This window comes from Mobula birostris, chromosome 22 (assembly GCF_030028105.1).
Source record: "Mobula birostris isolate sMobBir1 chromosome 22, sMobBir1.hap1, whole genome shotgun sequence".
In the NCBI taxonomy this organism is placed as follows: domain Eukaryota; kingdom Metazoa; phylum Chordata; class Chondrichthyes; order Myliobatiformes; family Myliobatidae; genus Mobula; species Mobula birostris.
In genome coordinates this window covers 42123586-42145896 of record NC_092391.1, presented here as the reverse complement: position 1 = coordinate 42145896, position 22311 = coordinate 42123586, and the positions used below count along the sequence as shown (strand labels likewise).

The 22311-nt window shown below is 40.4% G+C and overlaps 1 protein-coding gene across 4 annotated transcripts in view; it reads left to right on the top strand.

The window, feature by feature from the left end:
• Positions 1-22311, top strand: part of fkbp15b (FKBP prolyl isomerase family member 15b) — an 85479-nt gene that overhangs the window by 2161 nt on the left and 61007 nt on the right. For 2 of the 4 annotated variants that reach the window (XM_072240543.1, XM_072240547.1), the window contains exons 2-10: positions 8328-8461; positions 11289-11370; positions 12705-12774; positions 12909-12983; positions 15266-15364; positions 17644-17793; positions 18226-18294; positions 19270-19413; positions 20401-20543. In XM_072240543.1, the coding sequence (XP_072096644.1) occupies positions 8328-8461; positions 11289-11370; positions 12705-12774; positions 12909-12983; positions 15266-15364; positions 17644-17793; positions 18226-18294; positions 19270-19413; positions 20401-20543 (966 nt within the window). The remainder of the gene's footprint in view (positions 1-8327; positions 8462-11288; positions 11371-12704; positions 12775-12908; positions 12984-15265; positions 15365-17643; positions 17794-18225; positions 18295-19269; positions 19414-20400; positions 20544-22311) is intronic. The other 2 variants (XM_072240545.1, XM_072240544.1) reach the window with 2 other exon arrangements.

The following is a 22311-nucleotide window of genomic DNA, read 5'->3' as shown; positions in this document are numbered from 1 at the left end:
TAATAAAATCTCATGCACCTCAATATTGTGCAACCATTATAACCTACCTTAATTGAACTATTCAAGGAAAGGTGACTTTAAAATCTGAGCTCTTAACATAATTGATAGAGATTTAAAATTATACAGCCAATGTCTGAAAGACATTTACTATGTAGACATATTGAAGAGGAAATGGAACTAAAAATGGAGAAAAAGAGCTAAAAACAGGGAACACAGTGTAGTAGGAAGCTTCTAAAGGAGAAGAGTTAAATAACTAAATTTTGTATCATATATTTTTTCCTCCTGTCTGTTTAGGGTACTCTATTAGCAGCAATATCTTCCTTCCACCAAAGTGCCATTCCAAATGCCCTGTGTAACATAGAAACATAGAAATATAGAAAACCTACACCACAATACAGGCCCTTCAGCCCACAAAGCTGTGCTGAACATGGCCTTACTACAGAAATTACCTAGGGTTACCTATAGCCATCTATTTTTCTAAGCTCCATGTACCTGTCCAGGAATCTCTTAAAAGACCCTATGGTATCCTCCTCCACCACCATCACCGGCAGCCCATTCCACTCACTCACCATTCCTTGCGTTAAAAAAAAAACAAACAACAACAACAACTTACCCCTGACATCTCCTCTGTACCTACCTCCAGGCACATCAAAACTATGCACTCTCATGCTGGGCATTTCAGCCCTGGGGAAAAAGCCTTTGACGATCCACACAAGCAATGCCTCTCATCATCTTATACACCTCTGTCAGGTCACCTCTCATCCTCCGTCGCTCCAAGGGAAAAAGGCCCAGTTCACTCAACCTGTTTTCATAAGTCATGCTCCCCAATCCAGGCAACATCCTTGTAAATCTCCTCTGCACCCTTTCTATGGTTTCCACGTCCTTCCTGTAGTGAGGTGACCAGAACTGAGCATGGTACTCCCAAGTGGGGTCTCGGCAGGGTCCTATATAGCTGCAATGTTACCTCTTGGCTCCTAAGCTCAACCCCATGATTGAAGAAGGCCAATGCACCATATCCTTTCTTAACCATAGAGTCAACCTGCGCAGCTGCTTTGAGTGTCCCATGGACTCGGACCCCAAGATCCCTCTGATCCTCCACACTGCCAAGAATCTTACCATTAATACTAAATCCTGCCATCTTATTTGACCTACCAAAATGAAGCACCTCACTCTTATCTGGGTTGAACTCCATCTGCCATTTCTCAGCCCAGTTTTGCACCCTATCGATGTCCTGCTGTAACCTCTGACAGCTCTCCACACTATCCACAACACCTCCAACCTTTGTGTCATCAGCAAACTTACTAACCCATCCCTCCACTTCCTCATCCAGGTCATTTATAAAAATCACGAAGAGTAGGGGTCCCAGAGCAGATCCCTGAGGCACACCACTGGTGACTGACCTCCATGCAGAATATGACCCGTCTACAACCACTCTTTGCCTTCTGTGGGCAAGCCAATTCTGGATCCGCAAAGCAATGTCTCCTTGGATCCCATGCCTCCTTACTTTCTCAATAAACCTTGCATGGGGTACATTGTCAAATGCCTTGCTGAAATCCATATACACTACATCTACTGCTCTACCTTCATCAATATGTTTAGTCACATCCTCAGAAAATTCAATCAGGCTCGTAAGGCACGACCTGCCTTTGACAAAGCCATGCTGACTATTCCTAGTCATATTATACCTCTCCAAGTGTTCATAAATCCGGCCTCTCAGGATCTTTTCCATCAGCTTACCAACCACTGAAGTAAGACTCACTTAATTATAATTTCCTGGGCTATCTCTACTTCCTTTCTTGAATAATGGAACAGCATCAGCAACCCTCCAATCCTCTGGAACCTCTCTCGTCCCCATTGATGATGCAAAGATCATCGCCAGTTAGACTCAGCAATCTCCTCCCTCGCCTCCCACAGTAGCCTGGGGTACATCTGGTCTGGTCCTGGTGACTAGTCCAACTTGATGCTTTCCAAAAACTCCAGCACATCCTCTTTCTTAATATCTACGTGCTCAAGCTTTTCAGCCCACTGTAATTCATCCTTACAATTGGCAAGATCCTTTTCCGAGGTGAACACTGAAGCAAAGTACTCATTAAGTACCTCTGTTATCTCATCCGGTTCCATACACACTTTTTCCACTGTCACACTTGATGGGTCCTATTCTCTCAAGTCTTACGCTCTTGCTCTTCACATACTTGCAGAATACATATAACCATATAACAATTACAGCACGAAAACAGGCCATCTCAGCCCTTCTAGTCCGTGTTGAACTCTTACTCTCACCTAGTCCCACTGACCTGCACTCAGGAATAACCCTCCATTCCTTTCCTGTCCATATAGCTGTCCAATTTAACTTTAAACGACAACATCGAACCTGCCTCAACTACTTCTGCTGGAAGCTCATTTCACATAGCTACCATTCTCTGAGTAAAGAAGTTCCCCCTCATGTTACCCCTAAATTTTGCCTTTTAACTCTCAACTCATGTCCTCTTGTTTGAATCTCCCCCACTCTCAATGGAAAAAGCCTATCCGCATCAACTCTTGTCAATCCCCCTTATAATTTTAAATACCTCTTTTAATTTTAAGTCCCCCCCTTAACCTTCTATGCTCCAAAGAATAAAGACCCAAGTTGTTCAACCTTTCTCTGTAACTTAAGTGATGAAACCCAGGTAACATTCCAGTAAATCTTCTCTGTACTCTCTCTATTGTGTTGACATCTTTCCTATAATTTGGTGACTAAAACTGTACACAATACTCCAAATTTGGCCTCACCAATATCTTGTACAATTTCAATATTACATCCCACTTCCTATACTCAATGCTCTAATTTATAAAGGCCAGCATATCAAAAGCTTTCTTTACCACCCTATCCACATGAGATTCCACCTTCAGGGAACTATGCACCATTATTCCTAGATCTCTCTGTTTCTTCCTGATAGCTTCATATTTCCCCTTACTCCAATTAAATGCTTTCCTAACTTGTCTGTTGCTGTCCCTCTCCAAGGCTATGGTAAAGGAGATAGAACTGTGATCACTCTCTCCACAATGCTCTCCCACTGAGAGATCTGACACCTGACCAGGTTCACTTCCCAATCAAGTACAGCCTCTTCTCTTGTAGCTTTTCTACATATTGTGTCAAGAAACCTTCCTGAACACACCTAACAGACTTCACCCCGTCTAAACCCCTCACTCTAGGGAGATGCCAATCGATATTTAGGAAATTAAAATCTCCCACCATGACAGCCCTGCTATTATTACACCTTTCCAGAATCTGTCTCCCTGTCTGCTCCTTGACGTCCCTGTTACTATTGGGTGGTCTATAAAAACACTCAGTCGAGTTATTGACCCCTTCCTGTTCATAACTTCCACCCACAGAGACTCCATAGATGATCCCTCCATGTCTTCCTCCTTCTCTGTAGCCGTGACACTATCCCTGATTAACAGTGCCATGCCCCCAACTCTTTTACCTCCCTCCCTGACCGTTCTGAAACATCTAAAGCCTGGCACTCGAAGTAGCCGTTCCTGCCCCTGAGCCATCCAAGTCTCTGTAATGGCCGTAACATCACAGCTCCAAGTACAGATCTATGCTGTAAGCTCATCTGCTTAGAGTGTGTACTTGATCTTTATAACATAAGTTTACAGCAGGAAGCAAGCAGAAGATGAGGAAACAACATTGATGTTTGCAATAAGTTGAATGCTTTTCAGCATGGATCCACCCAAAGGGGGAAAGAATGTAATGGAATTTACCACCATTGTAAAATTTTAAAGTCCTCTTTCTGGAGCCATCTTAGACACTATCTATTGATAGAGAAGAAAATGATGTATCCTTTGGGATAATATGCTATTAGGGGATATAAAAGTGAGGGTGAAAATTTTAATCCAGGCATGCTGATTAGGTGGATTACTTTTGCTTTACTATGGTGATGGCAGTAAGTCCTGATGATAATTTGAAAAACTGAATAAAGATTGAACAAACACTGAAATTGTACCTGATTTGTTTCTGGCTCAGATGAATTTGTATCCGAATTGATGTTTCTGGTGAAAGCTGACAAGGATTGCATATATCTTCAGTGTTGAGCTGGATAAGGTTCTGGGATGATTGTCCAGCAGAGTTGTATAACATACATACTTTCCGTTATGCTCTTAGTGCTTAGGACAGCACTGAAGGTCCTCCATTTCTGGCAGTGTTCAGGGCTTCCTTCATCATGTTAGTAGCTTCTTCTCGGTTTTCACTCTTGGCAGTCATGCAAGTCCTGGGTGGAGATTCAGGAATACTGTCACACTCAGATGTTGAAGGATTCCTCATTGATGTTTCCGTAACAACTTTGTTTTACCTGTTCGTTAGCTCTGAACCTGGAGGACCGGTGGACTACTGTTAGTCTGGCCTCTACCTTTTGACCTGTTTGGCATGGGTGACCGTACCAAGAGCTGAAGCATAATGCCCTGACTCTAGCCAGGTCATTGAGGCACACAAGCCTCCAAACCACGACAAGGTTGTGGTCCTCTTGGAGGTATATAACAAAGGAAGAAGATTAAATAGAAAAACAGTGGCATCTGATGGATAAACTTTGATTGTTTATAATTGAATAAATGCAAGTAACAGTTTTTCTTTATTAATTTTCTCAGCTTTGCAGTTTGCTTTTGTTAATTTCTGTGACTGAGCTAGTTTAATTTGCTGCTTATTGCTAATTTCAGTTAAATTCCCTCCAATTGCAATAGAACAGTCCAGGTAAGAGACAAAGGTCCTTATTAGCATTATGCTCTTGTAAAGGAACTCACCAGCAATGAGATCTTATTAATTTGTTCATTTATCTTGCCACAAAAGAAGAAAAAAATGAAAAAGGCTGTATGTGAAGAGCGAAGTCGGTTTGGGCATTGAGTACAGGAATTACGATGTAACTGTACAAATTGTTGTTGAGTCCATACTTGTCTTATTTTATAGTTCTGGTCGTCCAAGTATAGGAAGGTTGTCATTAAACTGGAAAGAGGGCAGAGAAAATTCATGAGGATATTACTCGGTCTGAAGGTTTTGTGTTAGAAGAGGATGAATAGCCATTTTCCCCCTTAAAACACAGGAGGTTGATGAGAGAGTTGACTTGTAGAAATGTGCGTAAAATCATGAACGGTACTGATAAGGTGAATGGTCACAGTCTTTTTCCCAGGAAATGAAAGAGTTAATGTTTTCGGAGTGTCTGATGGCTCTGGGTCTGTACTCGCTGGAGTTTAGAAGAATAAGGAGGGATCTCATTGAAACCTATTGAATACTGAAGGTCTAGACCGAGTGGAAGTGCAGAGGATGTTTCCTATAGTGGGGGAGTCTAGGGCTAGAATGCACAGCCTCCGGAAAGAAGAACATCCATTTAAAACAGCGATGAGGAGGTATTTCTTTTGCTGGAGGGTGGTGAATCTGTTGCATTCATTGCTGTAGGCGACTGTGGAGTCCAAGGTGTTGGGTGTATTTAAAGCAGAAGTTGATAAATTCTTGATCAGTCAGGGCATCAAGGGTTACAGGGAGAAGGCAGGAGAATGAGATTGAGAGGGATAATAAATCCACCATGATGGAATTATGTTGCAGACTTAATGGTTCAAATGGCCTAACTCTGCTTCTATGTCTTAGGGTGTTATGGTCTTTTGGATGGAAAACTTATTAAAATGAAAATACTGATTTATATTTTTAATAATTTCCACCAAAATGTTTTAATTTAGTTCTTTGTTTCTTCAAGTATCTGGCTGAATTTTAGTAGTGTTTTTCAGAACTTGGATGTATTCCCAGGGATGTGGAAAGAATAAAAATAGGGTTAGTAAATGTTTAATTGTCAGCATGGATACAGTGGGCAGAAGGGCCTGTTTCCATGCTTGATGACTTTCTGAAATGAGATGCAGGACTGAAACGGCTGATTATTTGAAATAGTGCTATTTGATATGGAGTCCTGAAGGCTGTAGTTTACTGTAAGATGAGATGGTCAAGCTTTAGTGGGCCTTTGTTGGAATAATGTAGGAAACCAAAGACAGAATGGAATGGAAAATCAAAATGCTGTTGCATGTGTTAAAAGGTGGAGGTTGAAGATTGCCAGGTTTCTGTAACCGTGATCCTGTCCTGGAGTATATCATGCCTGCAATTACAGTTGCTTTTGACACGCATACATCTGTGCACAAGTCCAGATAGAAATGTGAGGGCAAAAAATGAATGAGTTTGAAAACTCCAATGTCACCACATTAGGATTATGTTAAATTGTTTTATTACTATTGAGATCTCACTTTAGAGATGCTTATGTCTGGTCAAGGGGTTCGTTGTTTCTTAAATTAACCGGCGTGCGCACATCAAATTAGGGCAACATGGTCCTGCTCTTGCCTACAAGTTGTTTGTACATTCTCCCCACGACCGTGTGGGTTTCCCCCGGGTGCTGCGATTTCCTCCCACAGTCCAAAGACCTACCGGTTGGTAGGTTAATTGGTCATTGTAAATTGCCCCGTGATCAGGCTAGGACTAAATTGAGGGTAGCTGGGCAGTGCAGCTCAAAGGACTGGAGGGGCCTGTTCTGCACTGTATCTCAATAAATAAACTGCTTTTCACAGATACTGCTAATTCCATGGCTATGGGTTGATATTTGTTCCTCTCCAGTTGCCTTGTGGTTGGCCATCTGTGATTCATATTGCGAAAGTTCATCCGTCCTTTGGGTTGAAAGTTTCCAGACTTTGGCCCAGTGATGAAGCAACGATGATGTCATTTTTTTTTTTAAACTTAAAGGAGGCCTTGATATTTGCTTCATCTGTCAGTGTCCTTCCACAGGCTGGTTACATGGGATTAGGGTCACAACTTTGGTTTGAAGAAAATGAAATCTCAGAAACTTTATTTTCCATTGGTAGTTGGAGATTCTGATTGTCGTTCTGGTGGTCCTCAATTAGTAAAGGAGTAAAGTATTTTGTCGTAAAGGAGTGAATGAAAGCATATGAGTCCTACTGTGTTTAAAAGTGCCTGACCTAGTGCGGAACAAACTCTAACTCTATTAGGAGACATCTTGTGCTTTCAATTAGCTTGCCGGCAGACAGCCGTGAACGAGTCCTAGCTTGATTGAGTCTTGCATTTCTGTGATTGCTTTGCAATGAGACTGTTGCATTTTGCGTGACCTTGTGATATTTTGTCTCGATGATCTGTGGCTCTGCACTGATATTCGTCAGGCCATGTCTGAGATGCTGGGACGTTGGGACAGTGAGTACATGTGGAATGAAACCCAAGGGTCAGTGCTGAACTCCCTCCCCCTACCATGGTGCTGCATGTATGTAGAAACTTAAATGTAGATCATACTGCTACATGGGATCGAGGATTAGCTCGAGGCAAAGCTCTGCCTGTTGGTCTTGTAGCATAACGACTCACAGTCTTTGTGGTTGAGAGTAGTTTCTCAACCATCTGTCGGTGCCATACTCGTCTTCAGCTGTATTCTGTGACTAACTGGTAATATTATCTGAGAAATGATTCCTAAAGTGGATGAACATAATGCCGTGGATAGATACTACTGACAGTGTATGAATGACAGTGTGAGGGGTATACCATTTTGGCTTCATGTGCTGTTTCATTTTGTAAGTTTTATATCTTTGATCTATCACCACAGTTTTGTAGTGGTTAGCACAACGATTCAAAGTACAAGTGACCCGGGGTTCAGTTCCTGCTGCTGCCTTTAAGAAGTCTGTACGCTTTCCCTGTGATCCTGTGGGTTCCCTCCAGATGCTGTGGGTTCCTCCCACAGTCCAAAGACATACCAGTCATTCATTGTAAATTATTCTGTGATTAAATTAGGAGTTTAACGGGCGGCATGGCTCAAAGGGCCAGAATGGCCTATTCCGCGCCGTATATCTATCAATCAATCAACAAGTAGATCCATCATTGATGTTAGTGGTTCCTATCATGTGTAAGGATAGAGTTTTCAGATCTTTTATTTTGTTTCATAAATCATGCCTTTTGCATTTATACCATAATTTCTCATCAATACAATGTGATTATTGGAGTTGAGATATCTCACAGTTTATAATATTTGCTGAATGGACAAGTTGATCACTTGGAGAAGTTGACAATCATTTTGCCTCAAGTGGATATACTGAAGTGGCCTTTTTTTTTTGCTTCAGTTGTCTGTTCATGCTATTACCAAGAAATGTGTATTTCATGTCTATTTTGAAACTTGTCTGATTTAAGTTGACTAGATTTGTACTTTAAGACGCATAGACGACTCATGAGGGAGTCGTAATGCAGGCAGCAGTTAATTTCTTTTCTTTTCCCAGGTGGTTGTGGCCTCCTTTTAGGTGCTTTGCTAAATTTGTACCCTTTCTCCCTGCAGGGCCAAATTGGCCTCTCTCTTTGGCATGGATCAAGCTACCACAGGTCAAGGAAATGACTCCTTCCAGTACACAGCCCCCAAGCAGCCGAAGAAAGGGGCACAAGCTCCAGGTAGCAAAATTGGATTAGAGAAGTGTAAGATTTTAAATTTTATTTGTAATACAAATGAATATGGTAAGAAACATTTTCAGAATTTAAAATAATTTTGACAGTTATGTAACAGGTGTAGTAAACAAGGCAGGGCGCACAGTGTATTCATCCTCAACCATAACAAAGCAAGCTGGCAGTTGTATATCTGTGCATCTTCTGTGACTGATGCTTGTTTAAATCAGTTCTTCTGTCAAGATCTAGATAAGACAAACCAAGTTTGAGAAAATGGGAAGCATACAATGTTGTTTCCTTTTTTTATCCTGAAAACTTTCACTGGTGTGAAACCTATAGATGTAACATAGATACTTGTGTTATTCAGTAACCTTTCCTCTTTATCATCTTTTTTGTACCCTCTATATGAATATCTAGATAATGGAGGAGTGAGCCTTGTGTGTTGCAGTCAGTTTGGACTGTTGCCATTCAGTGTCACAACCAAACACTCCTTGCTTGGGTAACCTGCCATGAGTTATGACTTTCCTGAAGTTGGATCATTTTATAGTAACATTTTAATCAACACATGGAAACGATGGTGCCATCATTTGCAGAAACTTTATTTGCTGTGATGCCAGATGATTATTGCTATTGACATATATTGTACGGGAACAGCAGAAAAACAACTTGTATTTATGTCAGCACCTCCTCGCACTCCAGGTTATCCCAACACACTTTGACCCAGTAAAATACTTTTTGTGTTACTGTTGTAATACAGAAATGCAGTGACAATGTTGCAGGACTGAATGTGTTCAAGTCTAATAAAAGAGAGTTAAGTATTGTTTGTTCTGTGGAGTTACAATGCATAATCTCTTATTCCGCTTTGTCCCCTGTGCCTTCTGCAGTTGTATATTCTTCAGAGGCCAAATGCCTCGGGATAATTTTTGGGAAATTTGTCCGAAGCCTGTATCCATGAAATGACAGTGCTGCTGATGTCATGATCACCCTTGTGATAAGGTGTCAACTCTGGCTGGACGTAGTTCAGAAGTTTTTGTTATGGCCTCCTGCCTTCAGCCTCCGTGCTTCAGTTAATTATCACCTGTGTGGAATCTTTTTTCCAGGCCAATAGGAAAGAAGATTTTTCTTAACCTGGTTGAATAATTAATGCTGCCGGTCGAGCAGCTTTTTTACTCCCCTAAGCTGAACTACTCAAAGAAAATATTAAAGACAAGACCACATTAGATTAATATACCCGTGATGTTTTTCTTCAGTTGTTCAGAATATTACTTCAGGGATAAACCTTCGATTCTTTGTGACTCCAAGAGATGGATGGTGACTCCATCTCAGGAGCTTATTTCCTTTGCTGAAGGTAATTCCTTACTGTCCACACTTCTATCTGCACAATGAATGTATTTCTTTTTTAAAAAAAATGTACCTCCAGTTATTTCTAGTTCCTCTGTAGTTTGGGGAAACCCATTCACTAGTCCTTCTAAGCACAGCCATTCCGATCACCTTCATTGTTTTAATTACTGTAATTTAATTAAAGCTTATATTTGTACTTAAAGCCTACTTTCTTTCAACCTATCTAGGGACCTTAAAATAAATTGCATCTTTCCTAAACCATTTCAAAGGCTGCTATATCCCTTGCCAAAACTGGATATGTTATTTCTGACTAACTGCCTGCTGAAAACATTTAAGATGAGGTTCTCTGTTTTTTGGGTCAGCCATGGATGTTGTGTCCTTGCTGAGGTGCACAATACAGGACAGCTATTGCCCATACAGCAGGCTCCTCCTCTCCATGCAGCTGATCGTTCCAAAGGAACGGCAGAAACCAGTACAGTTTGGCACCAGGGGCATCATAGGACTTACCAATCAGTGTTGAACTCAACATAAGACTGCCTTAGGGACTCCAGCTGCAGATTTTTCCTTGGGCTTTACTCCAGAAGACTTCCCCATGAGTGGGTATCATCACAAGGCAGTGGAGGTTAGAGAACAGTGTCTTCCTTCTAGATGAGCTAACTATGGCCGATGAGCAACATTTATCTGATGCAGCTGGTTTTTAAAGTGCCAGTAATCCATCTTTGTCCCCTCTCCTGTCAGTAGAAATGGTTTTGCAGGCTAAGCTGTTCAGTCACATGTGAAGGCCAGGAGCTGGACTTGGTTGTCAGAGGCTATTTGAGATGCACATCATTGGGAGCATTTAATAGGTAGCGAGAGCTTATTCTCACTACCCCTTCTGGCTCTGACAACATTAAGGGACTTAGAAATATTAATTATCTTCTTCAGTTTAATTATTTTGGCAAAGTTTTATTTTGCCTGTATATCGTCCTGTAGCCTTATGGCATAGGAAACTGTATTTTGCTGAATCAATCTCAAAAAAATTTGCTCAGGGATACTGCATGGTGCTATCCTCTCAGAAATGTCCCCACCCAAATGCACCACAATATTTTTCACATACAAGTTTTGTAAAATCCATTTCTCACAAACAATCAGCTTCTGTTATCTTTATCAATAGTTTACTGTACTGGGGCTTTGGCTCACGGCATCATCCTTTTAGTCATCTTACATGGCCAAGGTCAAATGAGTGTGATGGAATGGCAGTGTTGTGAATGAGGCCTGTGTCTCCTGCTTCAGTAAAGATGAAAGGTTCTATTGTGTTGCGCTTGCTTTCAGGTAATCATGTAAGAACGGGGATAATGTTGCAATATCTGAGTTTGGGGTACTCCAACTAACTCCTGACAATTGACATTGTGCTTGTCGTCATGCACTAAGTTATGCGATGCTTCACTGTAATTGTTCACTGCAGGATTACAGTTTCATTGTTTACAGCTGTCTAATTCCAGAGGGCCTTGTTTATTTTAAATCCTATATTTTTCCTCAGCAGGAGTAAGTTCGCAAAAACCGCCAACTGCTGGTGGCCCTCCGGCTGTGTTGTTTGCAACTGCTGTGCATGCGTACCAATAGTAAGTCCTTTTGGGGAGGAAATGACTGGTTCAAACTGGCCAATGGTATTGAATTATAGTGTGAAGTAGTAACAGTATTGGGATTGAAACAGTGTATGGTTGAGTGGCACTTGAATCAAAGTTTTCAACTGTTTCTATTGTGTAGAGGTGTGGTAGAATTTTAATTAAAATGTCATTTGGCATTTGTACTAATTTGACTCAAGTAATCTATTCTAAGGCTTTTATGTATGATTTTAATTTATAGTTGGTAATTATCCACCAACCTTGACTATTAAAGAATATTTTATTTCTAGCTAGCACACACAAAATGTTGGAGGAACTCAGCAGGTTGGGAAGCATCTGTGGAGGGGAATAAACAGTTAACATTTTTGGCCAGTGCCGGCTGGTGATGTAGTGGCATCCGCACCGGACTTCAAGGCGAGTGGCCCCGGGTCCGAATTCGCCTGGCTCCTTGCACGCTTTTCACCCGTGTTAGGTTGAGCGTTGAGCTAGCATAAAAAAAATAGACAAGTGCTAAAGAAATGGCAAAGTTGTCTCCCAGTGCACCACAAGGCGTGGAAAGGAACAACAATTTTGGGCCAAGATCCTTCATTTGATGATATCCCAATGAAGGGTCTCAGCCTGAAACTGTTTATTCCCTCCGTAAATGCTGTCTGACTTGCTGAATCCCTCCAGCATTTTGTGTTTTTGCTCAAGGTTTCCAGTATCTGCAGAATGTTCTGTGTTTTTATTTCTTACCAATTCTTTGTATCTATAATCTAATGGTTGGTTGCTGCAGGATAAGTATTGACAGGTCCTGTAAGGTTTCCTCACCATGTTGAATACAGGGTACACCAAGACCAGGATGTTTGAATCAGCCTCAGTTATTACACATTGAAGTGAATGCTGGCCTACTGCAGGGTTGTCATCAGTCTTGCACTGCATCCTTGATGGGGCTGTGTAGGCTTCAGGCATTGAGTGGAATTTCTGACTGATTTCTTCAAACGTGTCCAAATCTGCTTTTCCATCAGCCTTGATATGAATGCAGGCATCATTGGTTGGAAAACATCTAGTTCCTGTCTAGATTTGCCCAATGACAAAGTACAAGAATGATGTAAGTGCTCCAAATGTGGATCTTTGTCACATTTGAGGTGCTAGAAAAATACATGTGCACGGTATGTTGAGCTGTTTTATTAAGACACACTTGATAAAATATATTGTGCTTTTGCAACCCCGCAGTACTTTAATTTAGTATTAGTTTTATAAAGGATTAGTTCACTCATATCATAGATAAGCAGGCAAAAGAGGCTGTGTGATGTTCCAGTCAGTTACTGATTACGTTTATTGTGTTGCAGCCTAAATGGTCAGTATGTGAAGCAAGGGAAGCTGGGGGCAGCAATTCTTGGAAACCATGCTTCAGGAGAGGTAGGTTTTCTTGATCAGAAAAGCAAAAGTACAGTATGATGTGTTTATTTCTTCAGTTAATAAATAAAGTGAATGTGAGTTTGTGTATTTTTCTTGGAAGTTAAATCAGTTCCTTATTCTCTGATCCCTACAAGTACAAGATTCTGCTATACGCTAGTCAACAGAAGAAGGTTGCCATTGCTCGCATCACTTCAACGTTTACTTTTACTGTAAGTAACTATTTCTTTGATGGTTTTGTGGTTATTGGATATGTGTATCCATTCATGATTGAGATTTGTTGAGATTTTAATCAAAAGTCAGTTCTTTGTCATCTTTCAATATTATTCAAATGGAGGTATCTTTGGTGCTAATAGTAAGATCAATGTCTGTTCGAAGGGCGTTACTGAGGCTAATATAATAGAATTAGATGAACATTAGTACAGGGTATCTCAAATGAAAACATGCTAATAAAGAATTTGGAGGTTTCAGATGATCTTTATGCCCAGGTCTAAGAGCAAGGGAGGACTCGCGGTTTGGACATTTTAGGCACTGGGCCAGTTTGAAAAGATCAGGGTGTTGAGGCCAGAGGCAAGGTTTGCACTGAGCTGAGGCTGTGACCTGCTCCTGAATTGGCAGCGGTGATACCTGGCTTCGTGTCTGTGCACTCACTTTTGTTCTGAATGCTATTACAGAATCAGCTTTATTATCACCGGCATGTGTCATGAAATTTGTTAAATTTGCTTACTTTTATCGTTTGCAAGATTTGTTTTTTTTTTAAATCTCTGCACTTTGGGTGTTTGACAGTCTTTTGTTTTATGTGTTCTATTGGATTTCTTTGTTTTGTGGCTGCCTGTAAGGAGACGAATCTCAGGGTTGTATAAAGTATACATGCTTTGATAATAAATGTACTTTGAACTTTAAAATTACTTTGAATTTTGTATTACTTTTTTTAAAACGAGTATTATTGAAATTCTGGTTAAGACTCTACGTTTACTAATTGGAGTAGTGTGTTCAAGAATCTTTCCTTTATGTTGACAGTGGTTAAGGAAGCTTGCTGTTCTGTTATGGGTATTCTTTAGGTTTCTTTTGATTAGCAGTTGTACCCTTGGACCATGTACTCTTGTTAGCAGATGGATTTGTGTGCTGAGTTATAAACACAGTACGTTCTCAGCTGAAGGTTTGTCCTGTTCAATCACCATGGTTCAAATTTAGAACAGTGGACTTGTCTTTATAATGTGCACCGTTCTAAATAGGAAAATGAAATGTTGGCCTTGATTGGAAAGTGGCTAGCTAGCAAATTTTTTGTCACTGCTGTATAGAGCTTTGAGGCCATTGCTGAAGTATACATACAGATTTGGTCTCATTCTAAGAAGTATACTTACCTTAGAGGCATTACAGAGCAGCATCAGTAGCTGGTTTCCAGTGATGAAGAAATTGATTTTATGAGAAAAGGGTGAGTAGTTTGGGCCTGTATTCCAGAGTTTTGAAGAGTGAGAAGTGATCCTTAAGGTTCTAAGGAGGTTTTACAGAGTATATAAAGCTAGTGGGTAATCGTTCCAGGATAAGGAGTTGATCCTTAAGGCGTGGATGAGGAGGAATTTCTTCCAGAGGTTTGTTTATTTAGAGATGCAGTGTGGAATAGGCCCTTGTGCCCGATGAGCCATATTGCCTAGCAACCCACCCATTTGACACTAGCCTAATCACAGGACAATTCACAGTGACCAATTTGGACTGTGGGAGGAAACTGGAGCACTCTGGGGAACCCCACGAGGTTCACTGGGAGAATGTACAAACTCCTTACAGACATCATAATTGAACTCCAAACTCCAGAATGCCCAATAGTGTTGTGCTAACCACTTTGCTACCTTTGCGCTACCATACTGTTGTGAATCTTTGGAATCTTCTGCCTCATGACTAGAATTCTGGGCTGTTTAGGCTGAGTTAGAGATTTTAAGTCTAGGGAATCAAAGTCTGTGAGGATCAGACAGTGTTAGGGCTATAAGGCCTAGTCCTAAACTTAATAACAGTTGTACCAAATATGATTTGTATGTCCATCCTCTGACCCATGGCTATATTTTTAGTTTAGTGTGTCATGCTTTTGGGTCATTCTAGTTGTTCGTTAACTTGCTCCAGTGGCCAGTTTGAGCTGAAGGATAGAACACAGAACATTGCAGCACAGTGCGGGCCCTTCACACTATAAGATGAATCTAACCCTTCAACAAATTGTAGAAGTTTGCAGACTTCAGCTATTCAATATTGTTGACCCTTAGGTGGTAATTAACAGAGAGATCCTTGATTTTTAACTTGCTTTCCTGCTCTCAACTGTCCTCTTACTGCGATCACCTCCTCCTTCCTTTCTTCTCAATTCCAGGATGACGAGACCAATTCTAGACCTTTAGTTGAGGGCAACTTTTGAAAGTAGCTATGCCAAAGCCACTTCAGGTGTGTCATCAAATGAGCATTGGAGGCCATTCTGGTTATCTAAACTTATTTTAATATTTTTCCCCTTCAGGTTCAAGCCAATAATTACTGCATGTTTTATGATGATCAGAGGCAGAACTGGTCAATCATGTTTGAATCCGAGAAGGCTGTGGTGGAATTCAGCAAACAGGTAAACTTTAGATGCTCTTTGTGGGATTATGGCCGTCGAAGAATATAATTTATAAAGTTTCAAGGTATGGTTAAAAGCAAAATTTAACAAGACTTCAATTGATTTTATTTTTTAAGAACATCAAGAAATGTAGAGTGAGGGAACTGAAGTTTTGTGATCTAAAGTGAATGGTTTTGCCATGTTCTTCCAAAAGTGTTGTTAGTAAGTCTAGGAGGAAGCATTGTCATTTTTCTTAAACTCCTGCAGAAAATATAGAGTTTGATGCTGGAGCTCCTGGATTTGTAGTACATAGTTTGTGGATTATTTGCTTGTTCTGCAGCTACTGTAGTACCCACTAAAATGCGGGTGGATGATAACTTAAATGGCTTCAGACTTGCCGCTTAGATCCCCGTGAAGGCAGTTAGAAGCTTGTGAAATCATGTTGAGGCATTGTGAGTGGAGTTTAGACTGGTATGATATGATTAGCAAATGAGTATATATTATCAAGTTTATTCTGCCAGCAGTAAAGTCTAAATGACAATAAAAGAGGACTGAGTGTTCTCATAATCTAATCTATAGAACAAAGCATGATCACAGGATTAACACTTGGTAATTTTAGAGTCATAGAAAAGTACAGCATAAATACAGGCCCTTCGGCCTATCTAATCTGTGCCAAGCCATTAAACTGCTACTCCCCAGCGAACTGCACCGGGACCATAACCCTCCATGCCCCTACCGTCCATGTACCTATCCATACTTTGCTTAAATGTTGAAATCGAGCTCAATGCACCACTTGTGCTAGCGGCTGATTCCACACCCTCTCAATGCTCTGAGTGAAGAAATTTCCCCTTGTGTTCCCTTAAACTTTTCATCTTTCACCCTTAACCTATAACCTTTAGTTGTCCCACCCAACCTCAGTGGGAAAAAGCCTGCTTGCATATACCCTATCTATATCCTCATAATTTTAGTGTGGGCAAGTGGTTAAGGCATTGGACTAGCGACCTGAAGGTCGTGAGTTCGAGCCCCAGCCGAGGCAACGTGTTGTGTCCTTGAGCAAGACACTTAATCACACATTGTTCTGCGACGACACTGGTGCCAAGCTGTATGGGTCCCAATGCCCTTCCCTTGGACAACATTGGTGTCGTGGAGAGGGGAGACTTGCAGCATGGGCAACTGCTGGTCTTCCATACAACCTTGCCCAGGCCTGCGCCCTGGATAGTGAAGACTTTCCAGGCGCAGATCCATGGTCTCACAAGACTAATGGATCCTCATAATTTTGTATTCCTTTCCAAATCTCCTCTCGATCTTCTATGTTCCAAGGAATAAAGTCCTAACCTATTTAATCTTTCCTTATAACTCAGGTCCTCCAGCTTCAGCAATATCCTTTTAAATTTTCTCCGTACTCTCTCAACCTTATTTACATCTCTCCTGTAGCTAGGTGACCAAAACTGCACACAGTACGCCAAAGTAGGCTTCACCAAAAGTCTTATGCAACTTCAACATAACATCCCAACTCCTGTGCTCTGTACTTTGGTTTATGAAGGGCAATGTGCCAAAAGCTTTCTTTATGACTTTATCTACCTGTGACACCACTTTCAATGAAGGAGAAAAACCTATTTTCAGAGGTTTGTAATTCTAGTGAATTCTCTACTGTAAGGATCTATGGATGCTGTCAGTAAATATGTTCTGATCTGAGGCTGATAGATTTTTGGGTAACAGGGAAATCTGAGGAGTTGGCCACCATGGATTTGAGGCACAGCACATCTGTTGTACTGAATGGCAGGATAGGCTTGAATGGTCATATGGCTTATTGCTGCTTGTGTTCTGAATATGTGTATGCAATATGCCAGGTGCTGATGTGCAAGTACTTCTGTTCTTTTTAACCTACTGTTCACACAAAATGATGATTAGATCCACTCTTGCTATCTAGTTAATCTGGAAGACCATTCTAAACATTGAGGAAGAACAATATTCTCATATTTTTAAACCTTTTGATGGTTAATATAATTTTCTGGCATTCTGAGTTGGTTAAGCAATCGGGCATTGTCTTTTGATACCATACAAACCTGATTTAAAGTTTGAACTGACCAGATATATTTTCATTACTGATTTGATAATTTTTCAGAGAACATAGTTTGCTCATTGTAAAAATGGCCTCCTGGTAGTGTCGTCATAGTTTATGATTTGTCACAGTAGCTATAACTGAAAATTTTGCTCTGGCAAGTTCTTACTGTAACCATTGTTAGAATGCATTCTTAGGGTCCTGCCCCAATTTTATTCTGTACTTTGTCTCTGTGCAGTTGTGCATGGCCAAATGCAACTCCACCTCATCACTGGAATCTGTGCTGATCCAGGATCTGATCCCTGGTGATGGACAAGCTGTCGAAATAGGTGACTCTCTGGAAGTGTCATACACGGGTTGGCTTTACCAGAACAACACATTTGGACAGGTAGGGTTAACTGAGTTGAAATGAAATTGGGTTTGTATGGGGTCTTACTGATTTGTACTCTGTTTCTCCCCTCCAGTGTTATGGTTTATTCTTTTAGAGTAGGTAAGCCATTGTTAAAATCAAAATAAGCATCTGCACCAAAACTTTGAACATGAAACACTGGATAATTATTTTTGCAGACTTCATATACTTAAGGGAAATGAAGTAGTATCGTGAAACAGTTATTTATGGTAAAGGCCTGGGTGACATAATGGAAACCTTTCACTGTTGGCTCCAAGTGTGTCCATGCACAGCAATCCTGGTTCGTTTCCTAAATTAATACAATTACTGAGATGAATGCCGAATACCATGAGATGGTTGATAATGGAAAATCATCAAAAAGTCTTGCTCTGTTGTGGCTGAGAAATCTTCATTCTTCATTTTGCTTTTCAGGTGTTTGATACGAATGTCAACAAAGACAAATTACTGCGATTGAAGCTAGGATCGGGGAAAGTGATCAAGGTAGCTTAAGTGGGAGAATGCATGACACACGGGTCTGTATAAGGAAAATCGAATTGTGCAAGGTTTATGTTTGTATATTGTAATAAATACAATGCATTTAAGTCTGTAATATTAGAGTTGCAATCACTGATAATCACGTATCAAATGTGGATTTCTTCTGTGTTACTGGATGTGTTTGGATTTGTCATTCCCTCATTACTTATTTTCTTCACTTTTTATTAGTGGTGGAGCTATCACCCTTGTGCCTCACTCAGGGTAATTCATCTTGGTTTAGAAGATGACATTTTCTGATGATATCATTGGTTAATGGACCTTGTTTACTGGTAGCTGCTATGTATTTCAAATTAGTGGCCTTTAAAAAATTTTCTCCTGCTCAAATACCCTCATTGGCCTTCAATTACTTAGCAGATCTCTGATTTAGTTTGAGTCCAGTGCTGCTATCCCATCTTGAAGTTTCATCCCCAAATTTAGGGACTTCCTTTTTAACTTTGTGTGGAAGTTGTTGGGGCCATCTGCTTGTTTGGCTTTGGTGCCATTTGTCATGTGTTAACATTTCTGATATAAATATTATTTCAGCTGTTCATTAATTTTTAAATTTAGTTTGATTTGTAGCATTACTGTCCTATCTATCATGGAGACTGAAGGAAAACATAGTTACTGGCCTATGCTTTGCTCTCAATGGATCTCCCTCAGATTTTGACGGCTTCTTTCTCCTTCCACTTTTTCTTGTGATCTGCTTCTGCAAGCCTCTGCCTGTTACTCAGTACCAGTGCCTATAGTTTAACACAATAGCACAGTGTGATCATACACACAGACACCTTAGCCAGATTGGAAATGGATAAGACACAAATGAATTGTTTTGGTTTCCATGATTTCCAAATAGTTTTCTGATCACTTTTACTGTTGTTGGATTTTTATTTCTACATTAGTTTATTGGAGGTATTTTGTTTAACTTTGGAATTGCCATATTTTTAGGGTTGGGAAATTGGAATGCTGGGAATGAAGAAAAATACAAAGAGGCTATTGATTATCCCTCCGAGTCAGGCATATGGATCACAAGGCATGCCAAACAAGGTTCCACCTGATGCCACACTAGTCTTTGAGGTGGAGGTTAAACGGGTGAGTAGCACTTAGACTGAGGTAATGGAATGAACTAGTAATTAATATAAATGGATTTTTAATCCCTGAGATTAAACTCCCATGACAAGGCTAATTTAGAGATTAATGGGGACTTTCTCCATTCACCCCCTAAAGTTGCTGGATCATATTTAGTGAAATTGAAGTACAGGAAAGATGTAAATAAGGTTGAAAGAGTACAGAGGAAAATTTACAAGCTGCCGGGTCTGGAGGACCTGAGTTATATGGGAAGATTGAATAGGTTAGGACTTTATTCCTTGGTACATAGAAGACTGAGAGGAGATTTGATAGAAGTATACAAAATTATAAGGTGTACGGATAGGGTAAATGCAAGCAGGTTTTTTTCCCACTAATTTGGGTGTGACTACAGCTAGAGGTCATGGATTAAGGGTGAAAGGTGAGAAGTAGGGGAAACTTCCTCACTCAGAGGGTCATGAGGCTGTAGAATGAGCTGAAAGCGCAAGTGGTGCATGTGAGCTCTACTTCAACGTTTAAGAGAAGTTTGGGTAGGTACATGTATGGTAGGGGTATGGAGGGCTATGGTCCTTGTGTAGGTCGATGGGAGAGGGCAGTTTAAATGGTTTCAGCACTGACTAAATGGGCTGGAGGACCTGCTTTTGTGCTGTACTTCTCTATGACTAAGTTTGAGCTACTTCTGAAACCTTTAACAGCTGAGAATGGTGCTTTTGTTGATAATTTGGACAATAAAAGGCAATTATATCAATGAAAGGGTGGTGGATTTGGGTGAATGTGTATTGATAAGTTTGTTTTGGAGATTGGTACTTTGGATGTAGTGTAACTTATTAAGAATTGTATAGATTTTGTGTTAAATGGGATGCCTGTTTTCATTGCACAAACATGTCAACAAAATACTGATTTATTTTGATCAATGAACATATATGTGAGTTGTTGGATCCTGTGTTTCGTGTTTGCGTAGTCGGAGTTTGACTGCATTATTCTATCTTACAGGTAAAATTTGCAAAGGAATCAGGAATCGACAAGCAGAGTATTGGTTCTCGTGATTCAGTTGCATCGTCACCAGCTCCCAGTGTTGAAAACTTGGCAATGGAAAGTGCAATCCCAGTACCAGTGTCCATACCTCCAAAACCTGGGTAGGAAACTTGTAGAATGTTGTGAGCTCAACATGTCCTGTGCCCACTCCCAAGGTTCCTATTTACAATTTCATCAAGGTCGATGAGTTTCTCATTAAGACCGTAACTTCTCGTTTGTATGTGGGACTTGATTCTAACATGCTTAGTGTGATCTGATGTTGAATTCTCAGTATGAGAAAGGACAGTACAAATGTTTGGATTCAAACACACCACCTTCTGGCTTCTGCTGGTATTGGGTATGAAGAGAAAGATTGGAAGATTGGTTGCATTTTAATATTTTTTTTTAAAAACAAGCACTTTGTGAGGATACATTGAATTTGTGTTCTTTGATTTGCAGTGTATAGAAAATTTACAATTCTGGCTTTGCGCTTGAACTCCTAAGGCTGGCTAGATTTCAATTCCTGATCAGTTAGGAAAGTAAATTATTTTGTATGTTGAGGATGGGCTGAGATACATGAATAAAAAAGGTCTCTGAATTACATAGAACTTTTGAGAATGCAGGAGGATTTTATAGAAATTTGGCATTAAAGTCAAGATCAATGCTTACTGTCTATTATTGTTTGCTATTGTTAAGGTCAAGGTAAGCAGACACAGTATTTACTTAATGGGATTTCTAAAATTTTAACCCAGAGATGGAGAAATGGTAGGGTATGTCTAATTTAAGGTGGTTTGAGACTTAGACTCCAGAGGATGTCATTTTTTGTATCTGTTGCTCTTTATCTTCTAGATGGGAGGTTTGCTGGAGTGGTTTGCGTAACTAATCTGTTGATGGTAAACATTGTGGTCAAAATGCCTCTGTGATGGAGGCATCCAAATGTTTACAATGGTCGTTAGTTACCAATTAACGTTCACTATTTTATCCTGGATTTTGCACTTATCCAGGCAAACAAAGTATTCTATCTTGGAAAAACCTTTTGGAAAGTTAGGAGATGAGTTGTGCTGGATGATGTCTTGGATCTACAGTTAAAGCCATAATAAAGGCTTCTGCCCGCAGAACTTGACAGAGCTGTCTGTACTTCATGGCTGCAGCAAGTGGAAGGTACATGGAGAAGAGTAGACTTGCCAGCAAACACACAGTAGATCAGGAAATTGGCCACCTAAATGCTGGTATAATTTTCCTCCTCATGCACTGCTCTGTCAAAGATCAAATTTTGGGCTATTCTTGATACGAATGACTGAGACATGATTTATCTGGTGTTACCTAACAGAAAGTGTCCAAGGTTTTGCAACCAATGGTGAGCCTACGTGCTTCCACTGTTCACCTTTGGAGGGAACTTCCTTCCTGGCCAAGTACAAGTTCCATACACAATGCATTTCCAGAATAAGAGGCAACGTGGAGGCTGGATTATTGGTCTTTTTAAGAAAGAAAACATCTTGAATCTCATTACAGTTTTGCAGAACTCTTCGGACTTCCAAAAGGAAAGGGTTTCCCAAATAATCTGCTGGATTGATTTCTCTGCATGAAACAGAATTTGACAACTGAACACCTGGTCTCGATTTCTGATATTCATCTAACTTCAATTGTTCTGAGTTTGAACCAGAAGAATTTAATTTTTAAAATGTTGATGCATTGAAAGTATTTAGTGCAATTAGGGAATCGTGTAGCAGTGGATTAATGAATGGGGCTCTAGGAGGACTGATGTGCCTCACTTTGCAGCTTCACCATGTACTCAGCTTTTGTTTACATTGAATTGATAGAGGTGGGTTGGGTGTTGCACTTACTTCTGCAGTTGAAATCAGTCTTCTGTTTGTTTTATTTGTAAGAAGA